The sequence below is a fragment of the Populus alba genome, chromosome 1, assembly GCF_005239225.2.
Source record: "Populus alba chromosome 1, ASM523922v2, whole genome shotgun sequence".
Classification (NCBI taxonomy): domain Eukaryota; kingdom Viridiplantae; phylum Streptophyta; class Magnoliopsida; order Malpighiales; family Salicaceae; genus Populus; species Populus alba.
The window spans coordinates 37,106,621-37,131,530 of NC_133284.1; the positions used below are offsets into that span (position 1 = coordinate 37,106,621).

General features: G+C 32.1%; 1 protein-coding gene and 1 pseudogene across 1 annotated transcript; both read right to left on the reverse strand.

Annotated features, from left to right (window-relative positions):
- Nucleotides 1-3,665: 3,665 nt before the first annotated feature.
- On the reverse strand, nt 3,666-5,947 carry LOC118063516 (UPF0481 protein At3g47200-like). The gene is made up of 3 exons (XM_035077574.2): nt 5,644-5,947; nt 5,422-5,504; nt 3,666-5,003 (listed from the first exon to the last, which is right to left on the reverse strand). Exon 3 carries the CDS (start codon nt 4,996-4,998, stop codon nt 3,688-3,690), a length of 1,311 nt encoding a protein of 436 aa, XP_034933465.1. The 5' UTR covers nt 4,999-5,003; nt 5,422-5,504; nt 5,644-5,947; the 3' UTR covers nt 3,666-3,687.
- A 9,718-nt stretch (nt 5,948-15,665) lies between these two features.
- Nucleotides 15,666-22,598, reverse strand: LOC118027543 (uncharacterized; annotated as a pseudogene).
- Between the last annotated feature and the right edge of the window lie 2,312 nt (nt 22,599-24,910).

A 24,910-nucleotide genomic window follows, 5' to 3' on the forward strand; every position in this document is an offset into this window, starting at 1 on the left:
ATCAACCGCATCATGGTGATTGGTGCCATGTCATATACTTAGCAGTCCTTGGTGACATGAATAACCTCTACAGTCTAAGTATGACCGGGAAGTATCTAAGTTTTTAATATGCCACAAGAGTCTTTCCCCTGCTAGTTCTGGGTTTGTAACGGGAATGCTCATATTTCATGCACTCGGTCAGCTCAACATATTCAATGTAGTATAACATGCAGAAGTTAGGGCACATGTCAATTTTCTAGTATCCTAAACCAAGGGGTTTCATCATAGACTTCGCAATATAGAAGTTCTCTTTCAGCCTATTTCCTTTAGGTAAAATGCTTCTCGCCCATTCGATAATTTTATCATATGCGGCCTCACTCAACCCATGATCTGACTTGATGGTGAACACCTATGCTTCAACCAATAATTTAATGTGGTTCATGCGGCCATCCCATAATGGTTCGTCGAAATCTTTCAACAGATAAAACAACCTAGTTGCATCTACATTAGGTTCTTCTTCTATGATTGGACATTGACTGACATTACCTTGATTTATTCTCATTGCATCCATAACCATATTCATGTAAGGATTACTGTTGTCATTTGCAACTCCATGCACGTTGCTACTAGAAGTTGACCCAACCACCCTTTTCTCCCGTGCTCTTATTACAAACAAATACTTCTCTGTGTGTATACCAACACAAAGTAATTCTCCATAAAACCTTATGTAGAAGATGTATCAATTATAATATCTGGATGCAGATACTTTTTATTTTTCACGCTTCATGTATGAACACCCAATACCGCATCCAGCAAAATTTCTAAGAATAGATGTTGTGAAATTAATAAAACCATGAACCCCATTACAATAATTCATCCTTCGCAATCCTTGGGGTGAATCTTGATACATCCATGAACAATCATCCATGACTTCTATTGAACCTCTATAAAATTATAATGACAACATGTATTAATTAACTATGTTAGGTAAATAAAATTTGTGGGGTGGAAAATTATTGATATTCCACATTAAAGTCGCCCTCATAACAAAATTCCATCGGCAATTCTGATGGTGAATTGGTCACATCACTGTACAGAGATTCTTGCCTTCTACATCATCTCATTTTGATAGTTATGTTGCACTCTTGTCTTCTACATCGGCACCAACTGCCATGGTTCGTGAGTAATGGTTGTGGAGAATCAAGTTTGGTATAGAAAGTATAGAGTAATAAAGTAGAAGATGACTATCCATACGCATCCTCCGACCTGTTGCTGCTACAGTTTCTATCCAAGTTGCTATAAAGATGCAATATTGTTCATTTATATTACTGTGTTTTTTTTCTTTTCTTTGCAGGGTCTCTATCTTAAATTGGAACTTTACGGAGAACCTTTTTGTCACTCTTCTATGATTTGATTCCGGTGGTTCCCATCATGCAAGCTAACTTAAATCTTATAGGGAACAAGTTCGACTAAAATCTCAAACCAAAAGAGATCTTGATTCATATATATATAGAGAGAGAGCATTCCATTCTAAGCAAAAATGGCAATATGACTTAATTTAGTATATAGCAAATATGGTTTCAAGCTACAAAACGTTCTGCCATGGTTCTCTGTATATAGCCCATGTCAATTTATAACAAGTGATTAAATTCTGTTATGTTCTTCAATAAGATTAAAAAAAGTACAAACTTCTGCTGTGAAAAATAAGCAGGAACTTTAAAAGGGAGCATATCAGTTGTCTTTCCTTTGTTCAAAACGGCAAATATTATTCCATTAGAATAGTCAAGTCTCTTGTTTTGGGAGAAACTCCAAGTGATTTTATCCTTTACTTCGAATATAATGTATGATAAAGAAAGAATGTCTGCAAAAAGTATCAGTGATATCCCAAGTTTCCAATAAACAAAAAAGAAAAATAAACGCTATAGCTAATTGATCTAACCTGCCTTTAGTCGGAGATCAGATCAAGAGTTATGTTCTTCTCTTCAAGGGTACGCTAGCAGCTATTCAGTGAGGACTGTATTTTGAAAGTTTTTCTCTCTGCATGCACAACTCAAAAGTACTGTAAATGGACATTTCCTTGATCAAAAAGCAATTATAATTTCTTTAATAGACTGATCTTATTAGTCCATGAAGGGGTTACAAAACACTATGGAGCAGGGGCGGAGCTAGAATTATTTATTAGGGGGGGCCATAATTAAATATAATAAAATATAATATTTATTTTTTTACTTTATTGTACATGAGTTGTAAAAAAACTTGTATAATTTAGTTTTATTCAAATAACTTACTATAAACATATAATGATCTTTGTATAAGGTAAAAAGTTTGAAGAAAATATCAAATTGAGTCAAAGCAACGAAGTTAATTTCTTCTTCATAATATATTTATCACTTTAATGTTGTCTTTATATCTATCAAATATAAACATACAAAGTATATAAGAAACATTAGCTAAAACGAAGCATTATTTATGTTTGATAAACTTTGAAATAAAACAAAAAATAACTATTCTCACTAATCAACGTGGGTTCTTTGTAAACTGAGGCGCATTGGAGTTGCTCAATCATAACTTTAACATTACACATTGGAGTTGGTTCACTAGGCTGCGAGTTATCAATATTTTTTTTGAAAAAAAAAATCAAATTCTTCTTATTTTGTTCATGGTTCAACCTAAAATCAAAATATATATCGTGAGAAAAAATTGATAATTTTGGTGATTCTGTTAAAAACAAAACTTAAAAAAAATCAAAGTATAATCAAAAAAACCAATGAAATATATCTAATTAATTAAAAAAAAACACTATAACAAGAATTCAAAAAACAATTGGTAAAATTAGCAGATCTAAGAAAAAAAAAAATAAAGCAAAAATGATAAAATTATATAAAAAAAACCTCATCAAATTATTAACAAACATCTCAAAACAAAATAAAAATAGATTTTAAATTTAAGTTACCTTGTTTTGTTTAATAAAAAATAAATTAATTGATGGCTCTACTTCAATTTTTTCTTTGAAAAATTTTACTTATGATTTATATTTATATTTTTGTTTTTGACCGACTGCAAAATTTATTGTGCAAAGTAATGAATTTATATTTACAGGATTTATATTAGGGTACGTAAATTAATTTTAAAAATAATCAAATTGAAAATCGCACTTAATTACAATAAAAAAACTTACTTTTGTAGAATAAAAAACCTCATCCACACTTAATTACCTAATAATATATATATATATATATATTAAGTGCGTTAATCCGTAGATTTGAGCATTAATATATATATATATATATATATATATATATATATATATATATATATATATATATATATATATATATATATATTAAGTGCGTTAATCCGTAGATTTGAGCATTAATTAATCCGTGCATCAACTGGCTGTATTTAATTCTGATATAAGGCCAACTTGATCACGGTGAAGTTTAAGGTCAAGCATGTGCTTAACCTATTATTCAACGAAATGACCATAGCGATTTACCACTCTGATCTATATATTATACAGGGGAATATTTTAAGGGGGGCCGGGCCCTGCCCCCCCCCCCCCCTCCTCGTTCCGCCCCTGCTGTGGAGATTACATGAAAACCTGCTCCCACAATCTGCTCCACCAAAATTTATATAGCGTGCACGTACACCATGTATACTTTTGCATCTCATCATAACATTCAACAAGATCAAAGGATTTTAAACTTATTAAATGATGGTAAATATTGTCTGAACAATAGTGAGAATCAAAAGAGTAGCAGCCGCAAACAAAGACACAATTGCCCATGGGGTGCCAAAGTAATTGCTCATCAACAGAGCACGCCATCTTGGAAACCTGCGCCGGTAATACTTGTTCACGTCCTGGCACAGTTTTAGATAATAGTATTTTTTCAAGTAAGCATCCTGAGAAAGCTTGTTGAAGAATTGCGTTGCCTCATCTGGATTCAACCAATTATCAATGATTCCACTACTGGTGAATGTATCCATATCTTTGGTAGTGTTAATGAGATTGTCTAGGAGTACGGCATATGAAGTGATTCTGTCAGTGCATTTAGGAGAACACTGCTCGTAGCTGATGAGGTTTCGAATGATGACTTCAGTTGTCTCCTGAATTAGCAATGGAGGGATTTCCAGGAAACCATTTTTGAATTTTATATCCAAGATGCTGCTTGACTCATGACCCACCTTCAATTTAATTCCGGCGTCTACAAGATTTGTGACGGAAGGAATAGGTTCCCATCCCACTTCACCATCTTCCTCTTCTCCAGATGACAAAACTAACCAATTTCTTAAGAGGTCAAGCAAATGTTTTTTTCCTTGGTAAGAGAAATCTATGGAGGGTGGATTGAATGAAAAAATGTTCTTAAAGAATTGAAGGGCAAGTTGTGCGAGGGTTGTCGTGTTTCCAGGTTCCGAGGTTATGTCGAACAAGAGTTCAAGGACCAACCAAGGTATTTGGTTTTCTACCAATATCAAGTCATGATATAGGTACTGCAACATACAAGACATGTTGAAGATAGGATCATCATCTTCTCTAAGATGATTATCTTTATCCTTTCTAAATAGCTCAATAAGAAAGCAACCATCTATTACCAACATTCTTACAAGATCCTCTTCACCGACATCAATTGGTCCGGCATAACACGAACGTGCCTCTTTCTCGATCCCCCTGGTGGATTTGATCAACGCCTTCAGTGTTATGCTCGCAGATCTTCGGGAAAGAAGGCCTTTGAGATACTTCAGTTTAACTCTCTCTGTAGATTTCATCAGTGGATGGTGACGGTGCCAGGGGCCAATTGAAAATGCGTTGGGGGTATAAGCTTTTTCGCTATGCCTTCGGAGAATTGGGGGCACTCTAAAGATGCATACTTTATCAGGCATTATCAAATTCTGGGAAATCATACTTTCAACGGAAGAGGTCAATGAATCAATATCGACTGTGACCTGATCATCTACTCCATGAGAAGGACCGCATATATCAGCACTCCTTGTACCACCATCCCTTTCGGATCTTGCCATCGTTTCTATGTGAAGAATCGTTAAAGAAGAAGAAAAGAATAATGAGGACCAAAAAAAAATTAGAATCTACTTTAAGAGAAAGAAAAAGAATTCTAAGCTAAGTGTGAAAAGTATCCCATTCAACGAATTGTATATCTCTTTTAAACCCATAAATTCTTCAGGCCAAGCTCAACAAACCATGATCCGAGTACATACTCAGAACCCAAGCCCTTCCAAATCCTTCCGGGTTGTATAAACTTATCCTACACAAACAAAGTTTTCTGCAAGGTTTTGAACTCAGCTGCACTCCAAACATAACTCTGTTGGGAGTTTAGAAAGGTTTGTGATTTTTCCCAAATGAGCAATCAGAAGGACCTATGAAGCTAACGAGCTGTGGTGTAAGGTACTGTAGGAGAACATATAGTAGCATTAAGCTTCTCATACCTGACAGAATGCAACTTTCCTTTGGATCTTCTCTCTCCTCAATGATTTTATTTCATTACCTATGTTGAGTTGTTGACTGCTGCCTGCAACAATTTGCAAGAAAATTTTTACATGGTATCATCGAAGTTTGCTGCTGAAATTCCGAAACATTTCAGATGGCAACCCTACAAAGTTTACAGTGACATTCAACTGTGCAAAAAGATAAAAATGGTGAAGCATTACCTTTCTCGATTAGCCAAAGCCTTGATTCGTTCTTGATGCTCTAAAAGTGAATTCTTCAGGGTTAGGGGCATGCACGTTTATTGTTTATGGAATAGCAGATTGAGGCATTTGAAGATAAGTCTGTGAAAGCATAGGCCGAGTAGGGAGGAAAATTTAGATGTTTCTCATGCAGCTAGAATCAGAAAGAGGGGATGAAAAGAAGTAAGAATTACAAATTTCTGGATGATATTTAAGGCATTGCAATAAAAACTTTGCATCTACAAAAACTTAGCATCTTAAGGGGCATTGTATGGAACTTTGCATCTAGAATCAGTCCTATTCTTTTCTTTGGAGACGAAACTTCCTAGGAATCTATCTTTAAAACTTCTCAAGTGTGATATAAAAGCAACAAAGTAAGTAGTGTCTTTTAATTTCCTCCTGCTAAGTTCATTTGACTGCTTTAAGGCATCATCCTGTGGTTTCTATTCCTGGAACAAATTCAGATGCTATCTAAGGTTTCCATTTTAAGCTTCTCTCTTTGTTCAATTTCTTTGGAATATTAGGCTTCCGTTTAACTCTAGTTAATTAGTTCTCTTTTGCCTCGTTAAAGTCCTATATATATTATGGAGCCAAAAGACCTGTGCGATTTACGTAATCGAGCCACACTCCTCAAATCAACCAGCTTTTTATGCGTTTAGGTAAATTACAGCAAATCCTATTCAATATTATAAAATTTATAATTCATTTAAAAGTCCAAGTTTTTGATTAAAAAAAAACCATTTATTATGTCTAAAACACTCTTAATTACTATTTTTAAAAACAAATACAAAAATAATATTAAAAATAAAGCTCAAAACAAAATTAATAGTGAAATTAATATTGTCCGTGTACTAAAAAACATTGTGTCCATTTTTCTAATATTCTTTTTTGTAAAGTTTTAATTTAGTTACTTTTTCCAAATGGTAATGGAGAACATTTTGGATAAAAAAAAAAGGAGGTTAGGTTAATGTAATTATTAAAATTATAATTATAAATATAAAACAAACTAAAAGAGTTGGGGTTATTTTAACACTATTTATATGAAGAATTCAGTTTCTTTTTTTAATTTTAGTCCTCACAATGTTCATATGAACAAAGCAATCTTTTTTATCATTTTAATTATGGATTTTATTTTTTCAATCTTACTATCCCAGGTTATATATATTACATGGTTTCATGTGTTTGGAATTTATTTTTTTTTTTTTCAATTTCAATTTGCATGCTATCGCTTTTACAAAGTGCTGAAAAATATTCTAATAATTAATTACAACTAATTTTATGAAATAGAACTTTAGGTTTACCGTTATTAAAAAAAAAAAAAAACTAAAAAAAAGAGGGACCACCTTTAAGATAAAAAGAAAAACGAAACAAATTACCATTTAGACTTTGGCCTAGAAAACCTTACTTTGATCCCCAAAGTTTCAGTTATTTATTTATTTGGCCCCTATTATTCTAGAAATTTATAATTTTAACCCCCAAATCTTATTTTATTTTACCTTTCAATCCCTAAATGTTGAGAGAGCAAAGTGGCAGTCACCGGAAAATATAGAGGGGAGAGAAAGCGCTTAGAAAGCCATATTTCGGCTACCAAAATATAATATTGGTGTCCATGAATTCATCTTCTAAAGGGATGCTCAATGAATGTAGTGTTTCTATTCAATCATGCTGGAAAAAAACTAATTTGGATCCATAAAGTTTCTTTTTGATTGATTTCCAGTCCTTAAAGTGATTAGAGGGTGTTTGGAATTGGAAATGGATTTACTAAGGTTTATATAATATTTTTAAGTGAAAACAAGTAGAAAAAATAGATTTGTGAGATCTAAAAGCTCAAAGCTCAAATTGTCTAGTCAAGTAGTCTACTGTGACAAACAACATATCATTTCATTTTAAAAAAAAAAAATGTATCATCTACTCTATAAAAATAAAATTCAGCCAAGCAAGCCAACCTAACTTTCTAGGTCCAAGTATACCAGAGCTTTTTCATTCCTAGCCAAGGGCACATATCTAACTATTAGGCCCTAAAAGTGCTTAACCTCTCTATTTTACTTTTGATTGATTTTTTTTTTAATTTTAATTAATAGATCCTTTTTCTTTGTTTATTTTTTTACTTTTCATGATTTTTATTTAAATTTTAATTAATACATTCTCTAATATATTTTTTTGTTCATTTTGAAAAATAATAACTAATTTTCTTAATTGTTTTTATATTTTTTTAATGTTTCAAATAGATTATAGTGATTTTTTTAGATTTTATTTTTATTTTATATTTTAAATAAATAAATTGTATTTGTATAATGACATTACAAGAACAAAAATTGATTTTAAATAAATAAATTATTTTTTAAATTTTTAATTAATATCTCCTTTCTCTCTTTGTTTAATTATCTTTTTACTTTTCATGATTTTTTATTTAAATTTTAATTAATACATTCTCTTTTTATATTGTTTTATATTGTTTTGTTCATTTTGAAAAAATAATAACTAATTTTATTAATTGTTTTTATATTTTTTTTTAATGTTTCAAAATAGATTATAGTGATTTTTTAGATTTTATTTTATTTTATTTTGTATTTTAAATAAATAAATTGTATTTGTATAATGACATTACAAGAACAAAAATTGTTTGTTATTGACAACCAAAATTAACCTTTAGGTAAAAATAAACATATAAAATAAAAAGGACAATCAAGATTAAATATTTGAATGTGCATGTATATTTTATTTTTATTGAGGAAGATTATCCTCTTTTTTTAGTTTTTAACTAATTTATCACTCGTGCTTTCATTGCGGTTTAAATATAAAATTTTGGAACATAAAAAATACACAAATCGTTAAAAAGAAATTGGGCCTTGTCATTAAACTTGATGCAACAATTCAAACTTAAAAATCATAACTCGAGTATTTGATTATTATTTAATCAATTTATCAAACCCGCAATCTAGGTTAAGTACTTTGTTGGCCTGAATTCATTTTTTTTATTTTATTAGATGATAGAAAATACAAAAATTGATTTACTATCAATCCAATACTCAAAAATAAAAATTCAATAAAAATCTCACACTAAATGATAGAATTGAAAAAAAAAAACTAAAGATATAAACAAAAGGGCCAAAAAATCTCGACCTGACTTTTTAATTAATATTTAGTCAATCTGTCAAACTCATGACCCGAGTTGTAGGACTTCACTTAATCAATTTTGTTTTTTATTTTATTTTATGATAAGAAATATGAAAGTTGATTTACCATCAACTCATTAATAAAGGATAAAATTTAATGAAAATCATACATTAAATGATGGAATTGAAAAAAATACAAAAAAAAAAGAGATATATAAAAAAAAAAAAGCTAAGAAATCCCAACTCGATTCTTTGATTAATAGTTATTCAAACTCGTGATCTGAGTTATGGACTATATTGATTCTATTTTTTTTATAAAACTTATTATATGGATAAAAAATATAAAAATTGATTTATTGTTAATTTAATACTAAAAAGTAAAATTAAATAAAACTCAATAAGAATTAAATAAAAAAAAACTAAAATAGAAAATTGATGTTTATAACAAAGCCAAGCATTAACCAAGGGAGCCAAGGATTGAAGTTCATAACAAAAGACCAAATTAATATATTTACTTAGCTCAGTGTAGCTTATTTTATAAACTATTTTGGGTGGTTTGAAGGTGACATGACTCGTCTCCTGCATATTTAAAAATAATTTATAAATTGGTTTACGCCCTTTGACTATTTTTTTTTTTTTAATATAGTTCAAAAATTAAGCTACAAGGGTTTAGATTTTTCTTTTTTAAAGATGTTTGTGGATATACTCTATTCAGGTTTGGATTTGTAATTATAATCAATTTAATATTTAATAATTTATAAATTATAATCTTAATTCATTTAATGTTTTTGAATTCAAGTTGGTTGAATATATCATATTGGATTAATTTTTTATATAAATATTAAAAATATTCATTGGTAGGGCTTATGAATTTTCTTATTCTTAAACTATGCTTATAGAAATAATTGAGAACACTACAGAAAAGCAGGCAGAAATCAATTGATGTTCTAAAACAATAGAGTCCTCTGAAGAATTTTAGAATTTTAGGGTTGAGTTGAGCGGTTTTTAAAAACCTCAATTCACATTCGACTTATGATATCTTTTTATTTGAATTTTTTAATCCACTATCATCTATAAAATTTATATTAACTGACTTTAATGAGTTCTGTCGAGTAAGATTATATAAATAGTCCTGGATTTTCCCTCCAAAATAATCTGCTTCTAAATTATTTCACGTTAAGACTTGTTTTTTCTGAGGCTTATATTTCTCTCCGATCCTCACCCAAAACAAAATGGTCCCCTCAGTTTGCACACAGGCCTAATAAAATAGGCTAAAAAAAAAAATAACAAAGAACAACAAATAAAAAGATATGAAATAATCCATGTCATATTAAAAATTAGGGAAGAATCATATAGAAAGCAACAAAAATAATGGATCATAATCTCTAATTAAATAAAATCTAAATGATAAAACTGAAAAATACAATGAATTTAAAAAAATTGAAAAAAAAGGGGCAAACTCGACGCATCTTTCTAAATCTATATTAATCTCTAAAACTCGCAACTAGAGAGATTTTAGACCTGGATTCAATTAAAAAATTCAATTCTCAACTACTTTAATATTGAATTGAAGGTTGAGACGGAGAAAGTATCAGTTTAAAAAATTTATCAAAGTAAAAAATAATTAACAATCAAAAGAATAAAGATCAAATCTGATAAGAAATAAATTGGAGGAAGAAATCTTTAAAAAAAAATTAATTTTAAAAATTATCTCAAATAAAATAAATAGACATCAAAATAATAGAGATCAAATCTAACAAATAAAATAAATAAAGGAAGGTAAAATTGAAAATAAAATTCAATTGATAAATAATTTCAAAATAAAATAAATAGTAATCAAAATAACATAGATTAAATCTAGAGGCAAAAATAATTTAAAAGGTTGCTTTGAAAATTTAGAGGGTCATGCATGGAAATTGAAGATGAAAGAGAAAAAAGAAAAGGAAAAGGTTATCAGAGTCAAACCAGAGGGCCGTTGGTTACACGCGTTGCCTAGGGATGGACGGGTTACTAAAACAATTCTAACATCGCCCAATAAACCACCATATGTTCAACCAAACACCTCATTACACACCGGCCAAATAGCGTTAAAACAACTCACGTGCTTATGCGTGCAATGCACATAAACAACTTTTTTAAAAAATAATATTAATATTTATTTAATTATAAAATTGTTCTTAGCCAACTTAATTATAACTAAAAACCAAGATGAAAAAAAAAAACATTGAATGTCAAATAAAAAATTCTGTTTTTAAGACTAATTTAATCATTTTATTATGTTTTAAAAAAGTACAAAAGTTAAAAAAAAAAAACCCAAGGCAAATTAATCATTTTAATATGCTTCAAAAAGTTGAAATGACCAATTTTATCCTAACCAACTGATAATTATTAATATACTTTTTTTTAGGGTTGTATTACTTTAAATAGTTAGTTCAATTATTTTTACTTGGAATAATAAAATAAATCATTATAATGTTAAATTCACAATACAATATATCTTGGTTTACAGTAAAAAGCTGATTCTTATTATTATTTTTTTATAAACTAGATCAAGTTTGTGCAATTTGATAAAATCCAGGAAGACATAACAAAATACAAGGAGTTTTAGAGATAAATTAATATTATAATTTAAAAAAAAATTGGAGTCATATTTAGAAATTTTGATCTAAAAATTTAAATACTAGTTTGAAAAAAATATATACTGTGGAAAATATATTTTAGAGATTCTTCATTGTTTACTAGCTTTTCATATAAAGTAAATATATAAGCAATTCAATTTTTTTTTCTCTTTTATATACAAGTTATTTTCAGTAATGTAAAAAATTTAATTTCTTTTGACATTTTTATACTTACTTAGTAGTATAAGTTTACTTTTATTATAAATTCAATATAATTTTTTTTTTCAAGTTAACAATATCACTCTAACATGATGATTTTTAATTTGAATGAAATAAAATTAATATTTATAATTATATTATCATGAATATAAAATATTAAGATGACTATTATAAATTATAAAAATAATTTCTTATAAAAATAGTTTTTATCTTGATTTATTTTTATTTTTTTAACAAAACTTTGTTTTTCTTTTTCAATAAATAAACATGTTTTCTAATTTTTTTTTATTAAAATAAATAAACAAAAAACTAAAAATGAAAAAAAAATGTTAATGAACATATATGGAATTATCAAAGATGTGCTAAAGCATTTGGCTAGTTATCCTGCAGAGCAGAGTTTTTCATTGCAACGTGGCGCAACGGAAGGAAAATAGTATAAAAATCCCGTTTAGGCTTTTCCAGTTTATTTTTAAAATATATTAAAATAATATATTTTTTATTTTTAAAATTTATTTTTAATATTAATATATCAAAACAATTTAAAATAAAAAAATAATTTAAAACTTAAGAAAATTTATAAAAGTATAAAAACACAATTGTAATCACAATGAAAACATGAAATTTTATGTTTAATAATAATATAAATATTTTTTATTTTTTAAATTATAAATATATAAAATAATTTTTTTAATATCAACACATTAAATAATTAAAAAAATATTAATTTAATTTTTTAAAAAAATAATTTAAAAAACATATTCTACAACATAACAAACACTCAAAACCACAAACGCCATGTGTCGTAATTCTAAGCGTTCCACGTCTTGTGGAAACCTCGAGTCGCTCCGACCCCACCGTTAACTAAAATAAATACAGCTCCAACTTTCCTCTTTAAGCTCCTCAAAAGCTACAATCCCAGCTCTGACTTCAAAGTTCAAAAAACCTCTCAACCAAATCAAAATCAAACCCTACTTAACACATCTTCTACGTGTCGCACTCTTATTAGCTGTAATGGTAATTACCGTAATTTCTACAGTACCAAGGGCATTTCCAGATCAAACCTGTCTCCTCCTCTCTTCCTCTTAAACCCCACTTTTTTCTCCTAAAACCCTCTTTTTCTTTTTGCTCATATTTGCAAAAGAATCTCTCTCATAGCCGCCATGGCCTGGCTTAACCGATTAGCCATCACCGCAGCGCCATCACTCCGTCGTGTTAGCCGATTCCCCGGCAGTCGAGGTTATGGATCAGCAGCGGCAGTCCAATGCGACTATGATTATTATGATGACTATTATTCAGAAGCCGTAGAAGACTACGGACAGCTTAATCGGCTAAAGCCGAATTTGGAGTCGGTGGCTGGGTCGGCCTTTCAGGAAGAGGAGTGCAGTGGGTGTTAATAGGAGACGCCAGGAGCTAAAAAGCATGTTTACGCAGAGAAACTCTCGAAGCTTCTAGAAGTTCCTCACATTTCCATGGGTACCCTTCTTCGTCAAGAGCTTAACCTTAACTCTTCTGTTTATAAACAGGTGCTTTTTTAGGGTTTTTTTTTATTGTAAAGTCCTGGGTCTTTATTTTTTTTGGTTAATGGGATTTGATATTGATTGTTTTTGGAATGTTTTTGTTTTTAGATTGCAAATGCGGTGAAATGAGGGAAAATTAGTGCCTGAAGATGTGATTTTGGGTTGTTATCAAAAAAGGCTTGAAGAGGGGTTATTATAGATGGTGAAAATGGGTTTATTTTGGATGGAATTCCACGCGAACGAGAATTCAGGCTGTAAGTTTCTCGTTTTCTGATTATTGGCATTTGTGTTTTCGCAAGCAAGTGGATGATTGTGGGGTTTTGTTTTAATTGGTTAGAATTTAAGGACTGTTGAAGGAATGGAAGTTGGAATTGTTTTAAAAAAAAAATTATTATTATTATTATTTTGCATCTTTTAGTGTGTTTTTATATGTAATTATGGCATTTTGTCTTGTGATGATTGAGGAAAATGGTGGGATTTTTCTTTGCAGGAGATTCTTGACCAAATTGCGGATATTGATCTAGTTGTTTAATTTTAAATGCGGTGAAGGGAAAGTGGTGAAAAAGAAAATCTTTATAAGTGCAGAAAATTCTAGTTACTCTGTTTGCTGATGCGGGGAAGTGTGTCAAATGAAAAGTCTCGAATATACGCGCCAGGAGGTACAACGTTTTCTTTTTCATTTTCTGAATTAGATTTTTTGCATTATTGGTGTTTTTGAAGTGTTCATTTAGTGATTATGAGTTTTTGTTTGTTCAAAACAATGCTTATCGATGTTCTTACTTCTGGGCATCCTAGATGCCTCTGAAAGGGCTGTATATTTTTCGCCTAGTTACATTAGAATTGCATTTTGCCACTGATAGCAGTTTTCATGGCCCTGTGCTTTGGTATTACCGATTGATATTTTCCTCTATTCTTCATTATCAAACATCTGTGTAGATTTTGGATATTGGAGCGTTTATTCAGTTCTCTGGTCATCATTATTGGAGGGGGTATATGGTTAACATCATCGAAGAAAAATGATTTATATTATCTTACGTTTGCTGCTTGAAAGAATATACCACAAAATGTCTTTTCACATTTGTCGAAACGATTGTTTGAGTTCGGCTTTTGGGTTCAAGTTAAGTATTTTAATCAGAGGAATTCGGTAATTATGCTGCATTAAGTATTTGTTCTTTTATTAGGGAAAAGCGTTGGAAAGGATACTACAGGAAACAGCAGAAGCTTCTTGACTTTCAAGTGGCAGGTGGATCTGGAGAAACATTGGCAAGGCTTGTTGGCTGCATTACACCTCAAACACCTGAGTGCTGTTAGTTCTTCACCAAAAACTGGCTGCTTGATTCTTTCTTCCATGCAAACTGCTGACTGCTTCGGTTTCATTCCCAAGCAGGCATGGGTATGAGTAAATATTTATAAGAAAGTGGGACCACCATACGAGTTGTGTGGATGGACGATTGTCCAATTGGATTTTTGAATCTTTCTTTTTGAAGTTTAGCTTATCTAAGCAGTTGCAATTTTGAGATGTATTGGTTTGAGGTAATTTTTGGCGAGAGAGATATAAAACAAAGAACACGGCAAGTGTATTTTTGCGTCTTGTCTCCGATTTGTGGTCTATATTGTGTTGTCAATTGTAAGAGAATCTGTCCGGAATAACACGAATTTAGTTCTGTGGAAGTCATATTCTTGTTCCTTCGTGTCTTTTCTTCTTTTCTCAACTTTCAGAAACTGGGATGGCTATGAAGCTTTGATTCAGTGATGATGGACTGACTCCACGGTCAAGGCTGGAGCTCCAAGAGTTAAAAGGTTTCTAGATTCAAACCCCGCACTCCTAGAACGATAATGACAGGAGAAAAGAAAAACAGTAGCTACTCAAATGGCGGCAGCTGAACCTTGATTTGAACTAATTGTTCGCATCTGCAGGCTTTCCAAGTCTTTTTGAACATCTATGTCGTTCCATGAGCCTCCAAAAAGACTATGGCGCTTTAATAACCCTAACACCTTGTCGTAGGAATATTGAGCTCCTTGAGAAATGTTCTGAAGACCAGCTTCAGATACAGAAGTATGCGTAAGGGATGCTAACTTCCACGTCAGTTACAATGGCACCCTGTCAACCCAGTTTTGGACCATACAAATTCCAACACTATCAGGGCAAGTTGGCAACTTGGTTTTTAGCCTCAAGACCCGAACACAGCTTGTGCAAGCTAATACACATGCCTAAAAATTCAGGAATTAATTAAAACAAACAATACCTGTTTCATGAAGCACTTTATCAGTTGAGATTTAAGAATCACAATTAAGGGTCATGAAAAGAGAAATTTCTCTTCAAAATGCTAAAACAGGCACTCCATTTCTACATGAAGGATTGAGATGTTCTCTAAAGCTACACGATTTGCATTTTCCTTTTTTACAAGTACAAGATAACCAAATGGACCCAAAACTTGACTGCTGATTTACTACTATAAAGCAAACAAAGCTAATCATACATTATTGTATAGACATGTGAATTTTTTACATATATTAGTTACTCAACTGTTCATCCATATCTCTCTGAGAAGTTCATATCTGATGGTATTGTCAAGCCCTTCTTTGATTTCCAGCTGGGCTTTGTTGGGCAGGTGAAGACCGCACCCCATCAAGTATGATCGAAGCCAAAGGTGAATTCAATTCATCAAGCTCATATCACTGTGTAGGATTTTCTGACAATTGAGGAGCCACTTTTTCTCAGCTTAGATTGACTTCCAAACTCTCCAATGGATTTGGCAATGGAAGCTGTTGAAGGTGTGTAAATAGATCGGAGGAGCTGCAATGCATGTACCGTTGTGACAGACTCCTCTCCAGCCTCAATAGCATCCTAAATGAAATTTAAAAAAAAAAAAAAAAAAGAGATGATTGCTTATGATCTCGTAATGAGCTTATTCCTGGTGGTGATACCACAGTACTCTTAAATCAGCTAATTCACGTGGCACGAATACATAGCACTCTTAAAATGTAGTATAGACAAGAGGATGCAATTTGATCTATGTGGTTTCTAGCTAGCTTTAAAAGATAGAGCCAATTCAAGGTAGGCTTGTGGCCAACTCAAAACAGCAAATAATCATTGGAACAGAGGGCAACAACTAATGCAGAATTCCGGGGCGTCCAATTTTTTCTGTTCTGTTTTAAGATTCTTTTGTGCAATTCTTTATGCAACGTTTCCAGTAATAACTAACAAGGATTTGGTCCATTATCAAATATCAATTACCCAATTTACAAACCAACATTTATATTTTTTTAACCAATACCAACTCACTAACAACTTGCACCCTTATAAAGAAGATCATGCTAAATGTCATCAGCTCACAGGAACATGCTGAGTAGAACCATTGATAAGTACAGAAGTGAAACATATCCATTCATTTTGAATGTGACTAACCTCAGTGGTCCAGGCTTCAAAATACAACATCTGAATAGGATCTGGACAAAACTCGTCTAAGACAAAATCATCAAAGAACCCTCTTGATCAATGGTGCAGCGAAGTGGGCATACCTTCAAAAATAACATGATGTTTATTAAGGATTGAAAACATGGCTCATGCAAGTTTGAGATGAATGAAGGGTGTGAGTATGTCGAGCTTGCAATGAAATATGAATAAATAGCATGAGTATGCAAACCTCTTTTCTGATGGATTTACTTAAGAGCATGTCCTTTGGAAATGCATCATGAGATCACTTAATGCATTAAGGAGATGGAAAGGCTTGAATGTCGTGTCTGGTCTCTCATCCAGTCTCATTGTTTTCATTGTCATCTTCAAGCAAGTCATCATCATCCATACCAAATAGATCAGTCAGCCATCTTGACCAGTTCCCATCTGATATTTCAAAAAGTACCAAGGAAAGTTACTAACATTAATGACAGTCATAGAAAACCTTAAACACCCTCTCCAATGATACAGGTTAATGGGTTTCAAATTGGTGTCTCTTATCATCAAGTCTAGTCTTTGGTATGAATAGGATTTACCAACTTGTGAAGTACAAATGACATGCAGCATCAAATATCATATGCATGCATGGTATGTAGATGTTTTTCTTAGCATGAACCTCTTTTCCCTTTCTTTCTGTCTTTCTTTTTTTTTTTCCAAGAGAAGCATGACATGGATTTCAAATGTGGAAATAAGAGGAGAAAAACAGGTCACATCTAGCACACTTTTGGAGATGTCGGATGGTATCTGAACTGTCTCCCCTTCAATTTTGAAAAAGGAAAGGAAAAGGAGACATGTTTGGCTCCCATTTTACAACTAAATGGTTGCAAATTTAAGAGAGGTAGCAATAAAGACCAAAATGAAGGTCAAACTCTAAAAGATAACAGCAACAAGTTCCTTAGGTTAGGCTTCCGTGTCAGAACTTTATCCTCACCACATTTTTCAGTTGTGCACCAGCCCCAAGCTTGATGACCCTGCTGGAATTGGGAGAACTTTTGGATCACTGATGGGATCAGATACTGGATCGGTTGGGATTCATCAACAGATTCACGAAGGATAGCATTGAACATTGCCACATCTAATCTAAGCTTACGCATTGCTCCATTATCTGAAACATAATAGTAAATATATTATCATGCCATATTGTTTGCAGAAACAAATTATCAAATAGTTGGAAAAGCATAATCAACAAGACAACTAATATTAGTTAACAAATGAAAATTAGTTGAAACAAATATCAGCTAACAATGCTGTCAACAACCATATGAGTTCAACAATTCAGCATTCTTGTTTTCAAGATGATATTTCAAATATTCTACCATCTACACAGTAAAGCAACACCATATGTTGTTCACGTTCAAAGAATTCCATTGTAAGCTATGTTGGTTGTTCACATGCTATAACTTGTCAGTGTCTATAAAAACACATTAACTTTGATGACACCATTGAAATTTATAGATTACCAGTCTGCCAGCACAGGTAAACAGCCACATTCATGGCTCCAGCTCGAACAGGACAAAAGTCTTTCACAGGCATCTTTGAATGCCTTCTTCCATGCTCTAATGAAATGTTTCCTTGGTCTTCGTGAACCAACCTGATGTCCTTCCAAGGTTTTTCTTAGAGCCAGAAACTATCAAGTTGAGCAATTTCCTTTGTAGCAGCAGCTTGCATGTGTGGGGGTCAGAGTCTGGTGCAGAACCATGAAAAAGATTCATGTCAAGTAATATTAAAGAAGCAGAGTTTTAATATTTTTAAAATAATAGTGCAGTTAATGAGAAATCAACAAAGACGAAGGAGAACAGGATGAATTAAATGAAGAACCTGCCACCAGATTGGATCCAATGGTGCGGGAGAAGATCCAGCTTCAACTCTTTCCAGTGCATGATGTAAAATACATGCGGCTCCTCCCAGTCACTGGAAATCTTCTGCATAAAGACCATCTTATTTCCTTTCGGCTGGGAGATACACTCTTTCCATTTCAATGAAGATGATATTATCTTGTTTCCCTTCCTTCCCGTATGTTGTCCTGAAGAAATTTTGCTTTCTGTATCACCAATAGTTTGGCTTATAATTGTCCTCAAAACAACTGAGTTTGATAACCAAAATGTCAACCTGTATTTAGAGTAAAAGCATGAAACATGAGCTTGCAAAATAATTTTGAGAACATCAGTTAGATAGTAAAGAAAGTAGCAGTAGAAAGAATAGTAGCACAGGTGACACTGTTTTTTAAACAATTATATTTCCACACAGGATGTTTCAGGTTGAAAAACACATCATGGTTCACGGCCGGGTTGTGGTGTTCCAGTCAAAATAAAATGATTTTCTTTTGTCCTTCTTTGGCTCCAATATTGTGTGGAGTCGGGTCAGGTATTTAGCCCTTTGTAAGGAAGATACTATATTCACTTGGTCAAACCAGAATAGATAACTTCTTGGGTCCAACATGTAACTTTGATGGGAATCCAACCTTTACATACTTTAGAATGGTCAAAATAATGATGGTTGCATGTGAAAGATTCCTGGAGATTTAGAAATGGTGTGAATTAGAATACCTAGGGACGGTCATTTCACATGCTTTTGCAACCAGAACATGTCCTGAAATGGCACTTCTTGCTGCAGTAAGCTCTTCTTTTGACTGGAAACTTTCTCTACAAGCATGAAAGATATAGTCTAGAAAGGCTGGCGAGCCGGAGCAAACCTTACTTCATGGAACTTCCATGCTCAGCAACAACAGAGTAAAGAGAAAGCCTCAATAGCAGCAGCTTCTTTCAACTCCTCCCTCGAGCATCTTTATTTTGTGTTCCAATTGCTGGATCTTGCCATCTAAAATGGTTTGTTCGGGTATCTTTCGGATAAATCTTTGCATTTTTTTCTTTCATTGAAGCCAAGGCTCCCAGCACTGTGATGTACATCTCTCATCAGACCAACTTCATTGTGCTGATTTCTGCTACCAAATCCATTGCTCCTCAGTGAGTTCTGATGATGACCTTACAGATTTCACATGCTTTAATCTATCAATTTTGAGGATATTTCCCTTCATATCAAAAGCCCCGGGTGAAGTAAATGCATCACTCCCCAGTGAGTCGTCATCTCTAGCATCATATGGAAAATTATATTGGTTCATCTTCTGGAGAATTGCTTTTTGCTCTTCCTCCATTCTGAGCTACGCTCTTCATTTACTTGAAAATCACCAGAGATTGTATTGCCAAGCTTTGCACCCACGTGGGGATTATCATCTGAAGATGTATTCTCATTATTGTTCTGGAAAAATATCACCTCTCCTAATTGTGGTGATGCTATTAGTCACCTTTCCATGAACTTCCTGCTCGGAAATCCTGAATGGCATTGCTTTCTCTTGCTTGTATTAGCCTCTTCATCTTTGCTTTTGTAAGTGAAGGATGGGGAAGAAGAATGAACACTTTGAGCAACATCATCTTTAGAATTGGACGATGGACTAGAGAAAGATAGCAGAGTTCATTACAGAAGCATGACCATTGACTGGGCTCCCAACATCAGATGATAAATCTAAGGATGACGAATAAGAATGAACTTCTTTTCAGCTTTTCTTTGTGGTGCAGTATGTTTTTTCCATCTCAATCTGTGAAGCTGCAGTAGGCTTCCTTGTTAAACAAGTGCTTGCTCTCTGTCATTCTGACTGATCCATTCTGCAATTCAATATGAAGGGTTAACTTATCTGTTAGTTTACAATGGAAACTAATTTCACAGGATGGCCATCCAGATGCGAAATGCAAGAGGCTGTTCCTTTTACAGGTCCTGACAGAGGAATAGCATGTTGCAAAACATAATTGCGAAAAACTAGAAATAAGCTGTCTTGACAGGATTTGATAAGAACCTGAAGATGATTGGTAATTATTCAAATCTGGTTCATTTCTGAAGTTTTCTGGATAATGGTGGATCTTATTGATTGAACACTGTTATTATTTTTTAATGGTAGCAGTGATGGTAAAAACCTTTTTTGTTTGTTTATTTTTTTGAGTCATAAAAGTAGAAAGTTGATGAAAGGCCAAACTGGTTAACTGATAAATAGGTTCAAAATTGAATACTTGATTTGAAAAGTGAATCCAAAGAAAGAAACTGAGTACCTCATCATTTTGAGGAGGCAAACCCCATTTGCCAGAGATGAGTGAGACGAAACATCATCATCAGTGAAAGAGGCAACCTCAGCTTTTCTTCAGCATATCCTTCGTTCATTAATGCTGAAACTGATTCACCGCCATTCTTGTCCATTGAATACCCCTTTTGATAAGGATGAGGAGGTAGTGTGGCCCTTATCAATTGGCTGGATTTTTAAAGTACAAAATAGGCTGAGGTGTGCTCCTAAAGCTCCGCTTGCTGTTTACTGGAGCAGTTAGGCTTATAGTTTCCTTGATGACACCATATCTGCCAAGTCTACAACAGCAGTTGCCAGCAATTGAGCCTTATCCCTTCGAGGCTCATACAAATTGAATTCTAAGCAATTCTTTTCTGGAAAGGTATCAGTATCCTTGCCTTTGACAGGCACTTCCTCAACAAAGTCACAGGTAATCTAAAAGACTCATTGAACTCAATTTTCCCCTCACAACAACAGTCCCAAGTGAAGGACAAACAGTGTTGGTAGACCCAGAATTGCGATCGCCATTTTCCCACTGAATGAGGACTGAACGAAGGGAATCTCAGAGACTGAGATGGAGGCCAAGGCTTAATATCCTCAATGTGCACTAAATAATTAACCTGAACTGAGGAGCTTCTCCTGTTCTTTCCATTCATACCTAGAACCATTTCTGAGCATACACTTGAAATCCACCAAATCCAAACACCGTGGCAATGTGGCTATGGTTGTTTTAATTATACAGCCTAGAACTCCAAGATCCTAAAATTCCAGAAGGCATATAAAACTCAGATGTTAAAGAATTTCACAGCTTTACAAATATAAGGGTAAAATCAGAACCAGACAGTGTACAGATTTAATGACACAAAAGAATTTTTTCTATTCAATTGCTAATGAAAGGAAAGAAAAGGAAACTGAAACATTTTAATATCATTTTTTATTTCTTAGTACAGAAAATTGTGAAATCTCACTCAAAGCTTAGATGAGCTTAACTATTCCCCTTACTTGAGTTTAAAACCCAGAAATTAAGAAACACTCAGATGTTCTAATCTTTCCTTTCACAGCATTTTCTTCAACAACCAAGCAGAGCAACATGCACCTCCTACCACACAAAGTTTAAGCCGAACATTGTAAAGTCCCATTAAAGATAAAAATTCACAACTCCAAGGCTATGAAGACAAAAACAAAAATTCCTCACAATTTTTTTTTAACAAAAAAAAGCAGAGCAAGATATGTCTTCACATCCTTGAAAGAACTAATTTTCAATAATATCTGCTGGCAAATTTCCAAATAATGGAAGAAAAAACTAGTAACAATTTAACAGGCAATTACTGACAAAATTGAAACTCATTTTTAGCTCCATAAAACTGCTGCAAGTAAAAAGAACATTAAACATGAAGAAAATAAATAAATAAAACAATACTACAAAGAAACGTCGAGAAATCCTAAACAAATCTAACAAAACCAAAATGCAACAAGTTTCTTAGTCATTTTATCATGGTAAACACTACTAGATCCACATAAAAACACATACCAAAACTTATCCATAAAAGAAATGTCAACTTTCAACAAGAGCTAGCAAGTAGAAAGGGAAACATTAAAATGCACTGGTATCAAAAAAAAAAAGAAAAAAGAGGAAAGAAACCTTAGTATTATAGTAAATTTGTATGTATGGAACGGATGAAAATGAAATTACAAAAAAAATTTAGCATTTTTGATGGACTCACCTACTACCAGAGATTTCGCAGGATTTAGAGAAACTACAGAATCTTCTCTTTCGGATTTTTTTGTCATTGGTCAGCTAGTTCTTAACTCTTTCTCTCTGTTTGTGACTGTCAGAGGAAGCTTGTGTGTGTTTCTGTGTTGAGTGAGCAAGGCAGATAAAAAAAGAGAATGTCTTGTCTGGTAATAAGACATTCATAAAAAATAAATAAATAAATAGAAAGCAAAGCCGACACCAACATACAAAATTTACCTAATTATTTATATATTTGATTAATTATATTTCGAAGGAATTAGCTTAACAATGGATGGTTGTTTGCTATCATTTACGGTTTTTAATTTTCTCTTTAAAATAATAGAAATGAAAAAAAGGAATTTTACTTGCCTTAGAAAACTGTAAACTCATGCTAAATCTTCTAAAAATCAATTTATTTTGTTTTTGATAAATTTTAATAATTTGGTTGCAGTTTTTGGTTTCAAGAATAACAATATACTAAAATATATGGGAGAATCACAATGGTTCGGGGTATTTTTTTTTTTAATTGTTTGGTTTGTACAGAATGGTTACATAATTTACTATTAAAATAATATTTTTAATTAAAAATATACATGTTCTACGAGTAAGACACGTTGTGTTTTTTTAGACAACGACTATGACATCTTTCAATGATCGAAAATGGATTTCATCATATAAACTAATTCCTTCAGCCATCTCATCTTTCATCATACGTAGCATATGTAGTGCTAAATATTCTCGGTTTATCGTCGGATAATCTCTTTTTTTTCCCTTCATTTCTTTCTCCTATCATAACAAATATATTATGGTTCTTAGTGCTATTGGTATTTCAGATTCGATCATATTAGTTTTATTTTTTATTTTTATTTTTGTTAAAGTTTTTATGTGTTTTTATTTTAACCCTGGTTTCTAATTTTGTATATATAATGATTTTCGATTTAATCCTTTTACTTTTAATTTTTAATTTTTGTCTCTTTATTGCTTTTGACAAAGTTTTTATGGTTCAGTTTTTATTCTTCAAATTAAATATATAATTTTGGTTTTTTCAATGATAATAATAATGATTTCACTTTGGTCCATCTTTTTTTATCTTTTATTATTTTTCTTGATATTTTTGTTAAAGTTTTTATTGTTTTTAATCATGTCCTTCTGATCAAGCTCAAGGTTTTTATTTTTTTCAATAATAATGATGATGGTGATACCGATGAATTATTATTATGTTTAGTTAAAAAAATAGTAATAATGATGATAATGACGACGACGACGACGACGATAATAATAATAATAATAATAATAATAATAATGGTTGTTAAGAAAATAGTAATGATGATAATGAAATATTATTTATTTTTATATATAATAATATTTTTTCTCATATTGAAGAGACATATTTAATCTTACTTTGTACAAAAAATTAGATAGATATTCACATGGTCATGGGAAAAAAAAAGGATTAAAATATGTTTAATAATAAGATTCAACTACTTTTTTTAAACTGTATTTTACTTAAAAATATTAAAATAAAATCTTTATAAAAAATTATTTATAATTTTACCTTGTTAATATAAAAAAATAAGAATATTAATGTATTATATTTTTAATTAAAACATATTTTTTTCCATATAACCAAGCACACTAAAAAGAAGTGTTGATATAGATGCCGGACAGCCACGTTCATATTAGAAGAGTTTTGTCGTTTATCTCTTTGTTTACAGAATGATACCTCGGGACCAGATTCACTTTTCCCACATAAATTAACTATTTGATTAAAAGGTTAGCTAAGGAGTATAACGTAACGTGTTTATATGAGAGTTTGTAAAGCACGCACGAATCATGCACCGAGGGCAGTAGGGCCCAGTGGGCCCGGTGGGCTAATGATGACTGAGAGTCTGGTAAAGAGCGATCCAACTTAACGGCCGCGAGTACAAGAGTAACCTCACTGGAGTGAATTGACACTCACGTTGAGTTGCTGCGCGTGGGAGTTAGTGGTTCCGTCGCTTTCATACTTGGCTGTCTGTATTCGCCGACATGATTTATTTAGGCGTCACCAATGCTGTTTTCAGTCAAGAACACGCGCCTCCACGCTAGCTATAATTGGCAATAAGAGGATTGGCATTCATGTGGTTACAAAAGTAGGATGGAAGTTTCACTCAATCCATACGGACATCTAACTTCTTTCTTTGTTTTTTCCAAACTAGCACAGTAAAAATAATAATTAAAGATTTTTTTTTTTAGTAATTATTTGGTATTAGAGGTAATGTGGTAATTTAATAATAAATAAAAAACAAAAAAATAATAAAGCGCGTGTTGTTGCTCCGCTGTTTTCGTGTTGCACCTGTGCAGATGACACTGACAGTTAAAAATTGATGTCCATGGCGTCATTGCATTCCTTGAGGCATCATCTTCCTCATGTGGATTATTTATTTTATTATTTAAGTTAATTTATAATTATGAATATATGTTCAGTAATTATTATTATTAA

Excerpts from the sequence above, each read along its gene's own strand:
- LOC118063516 (XM_035077574.2), bottom strand. The coding sequence starts at position 4,998 with ATGGCAAGATCCGAAAGGGATGGTGGTACAAGGAGTGCTGATATATGC.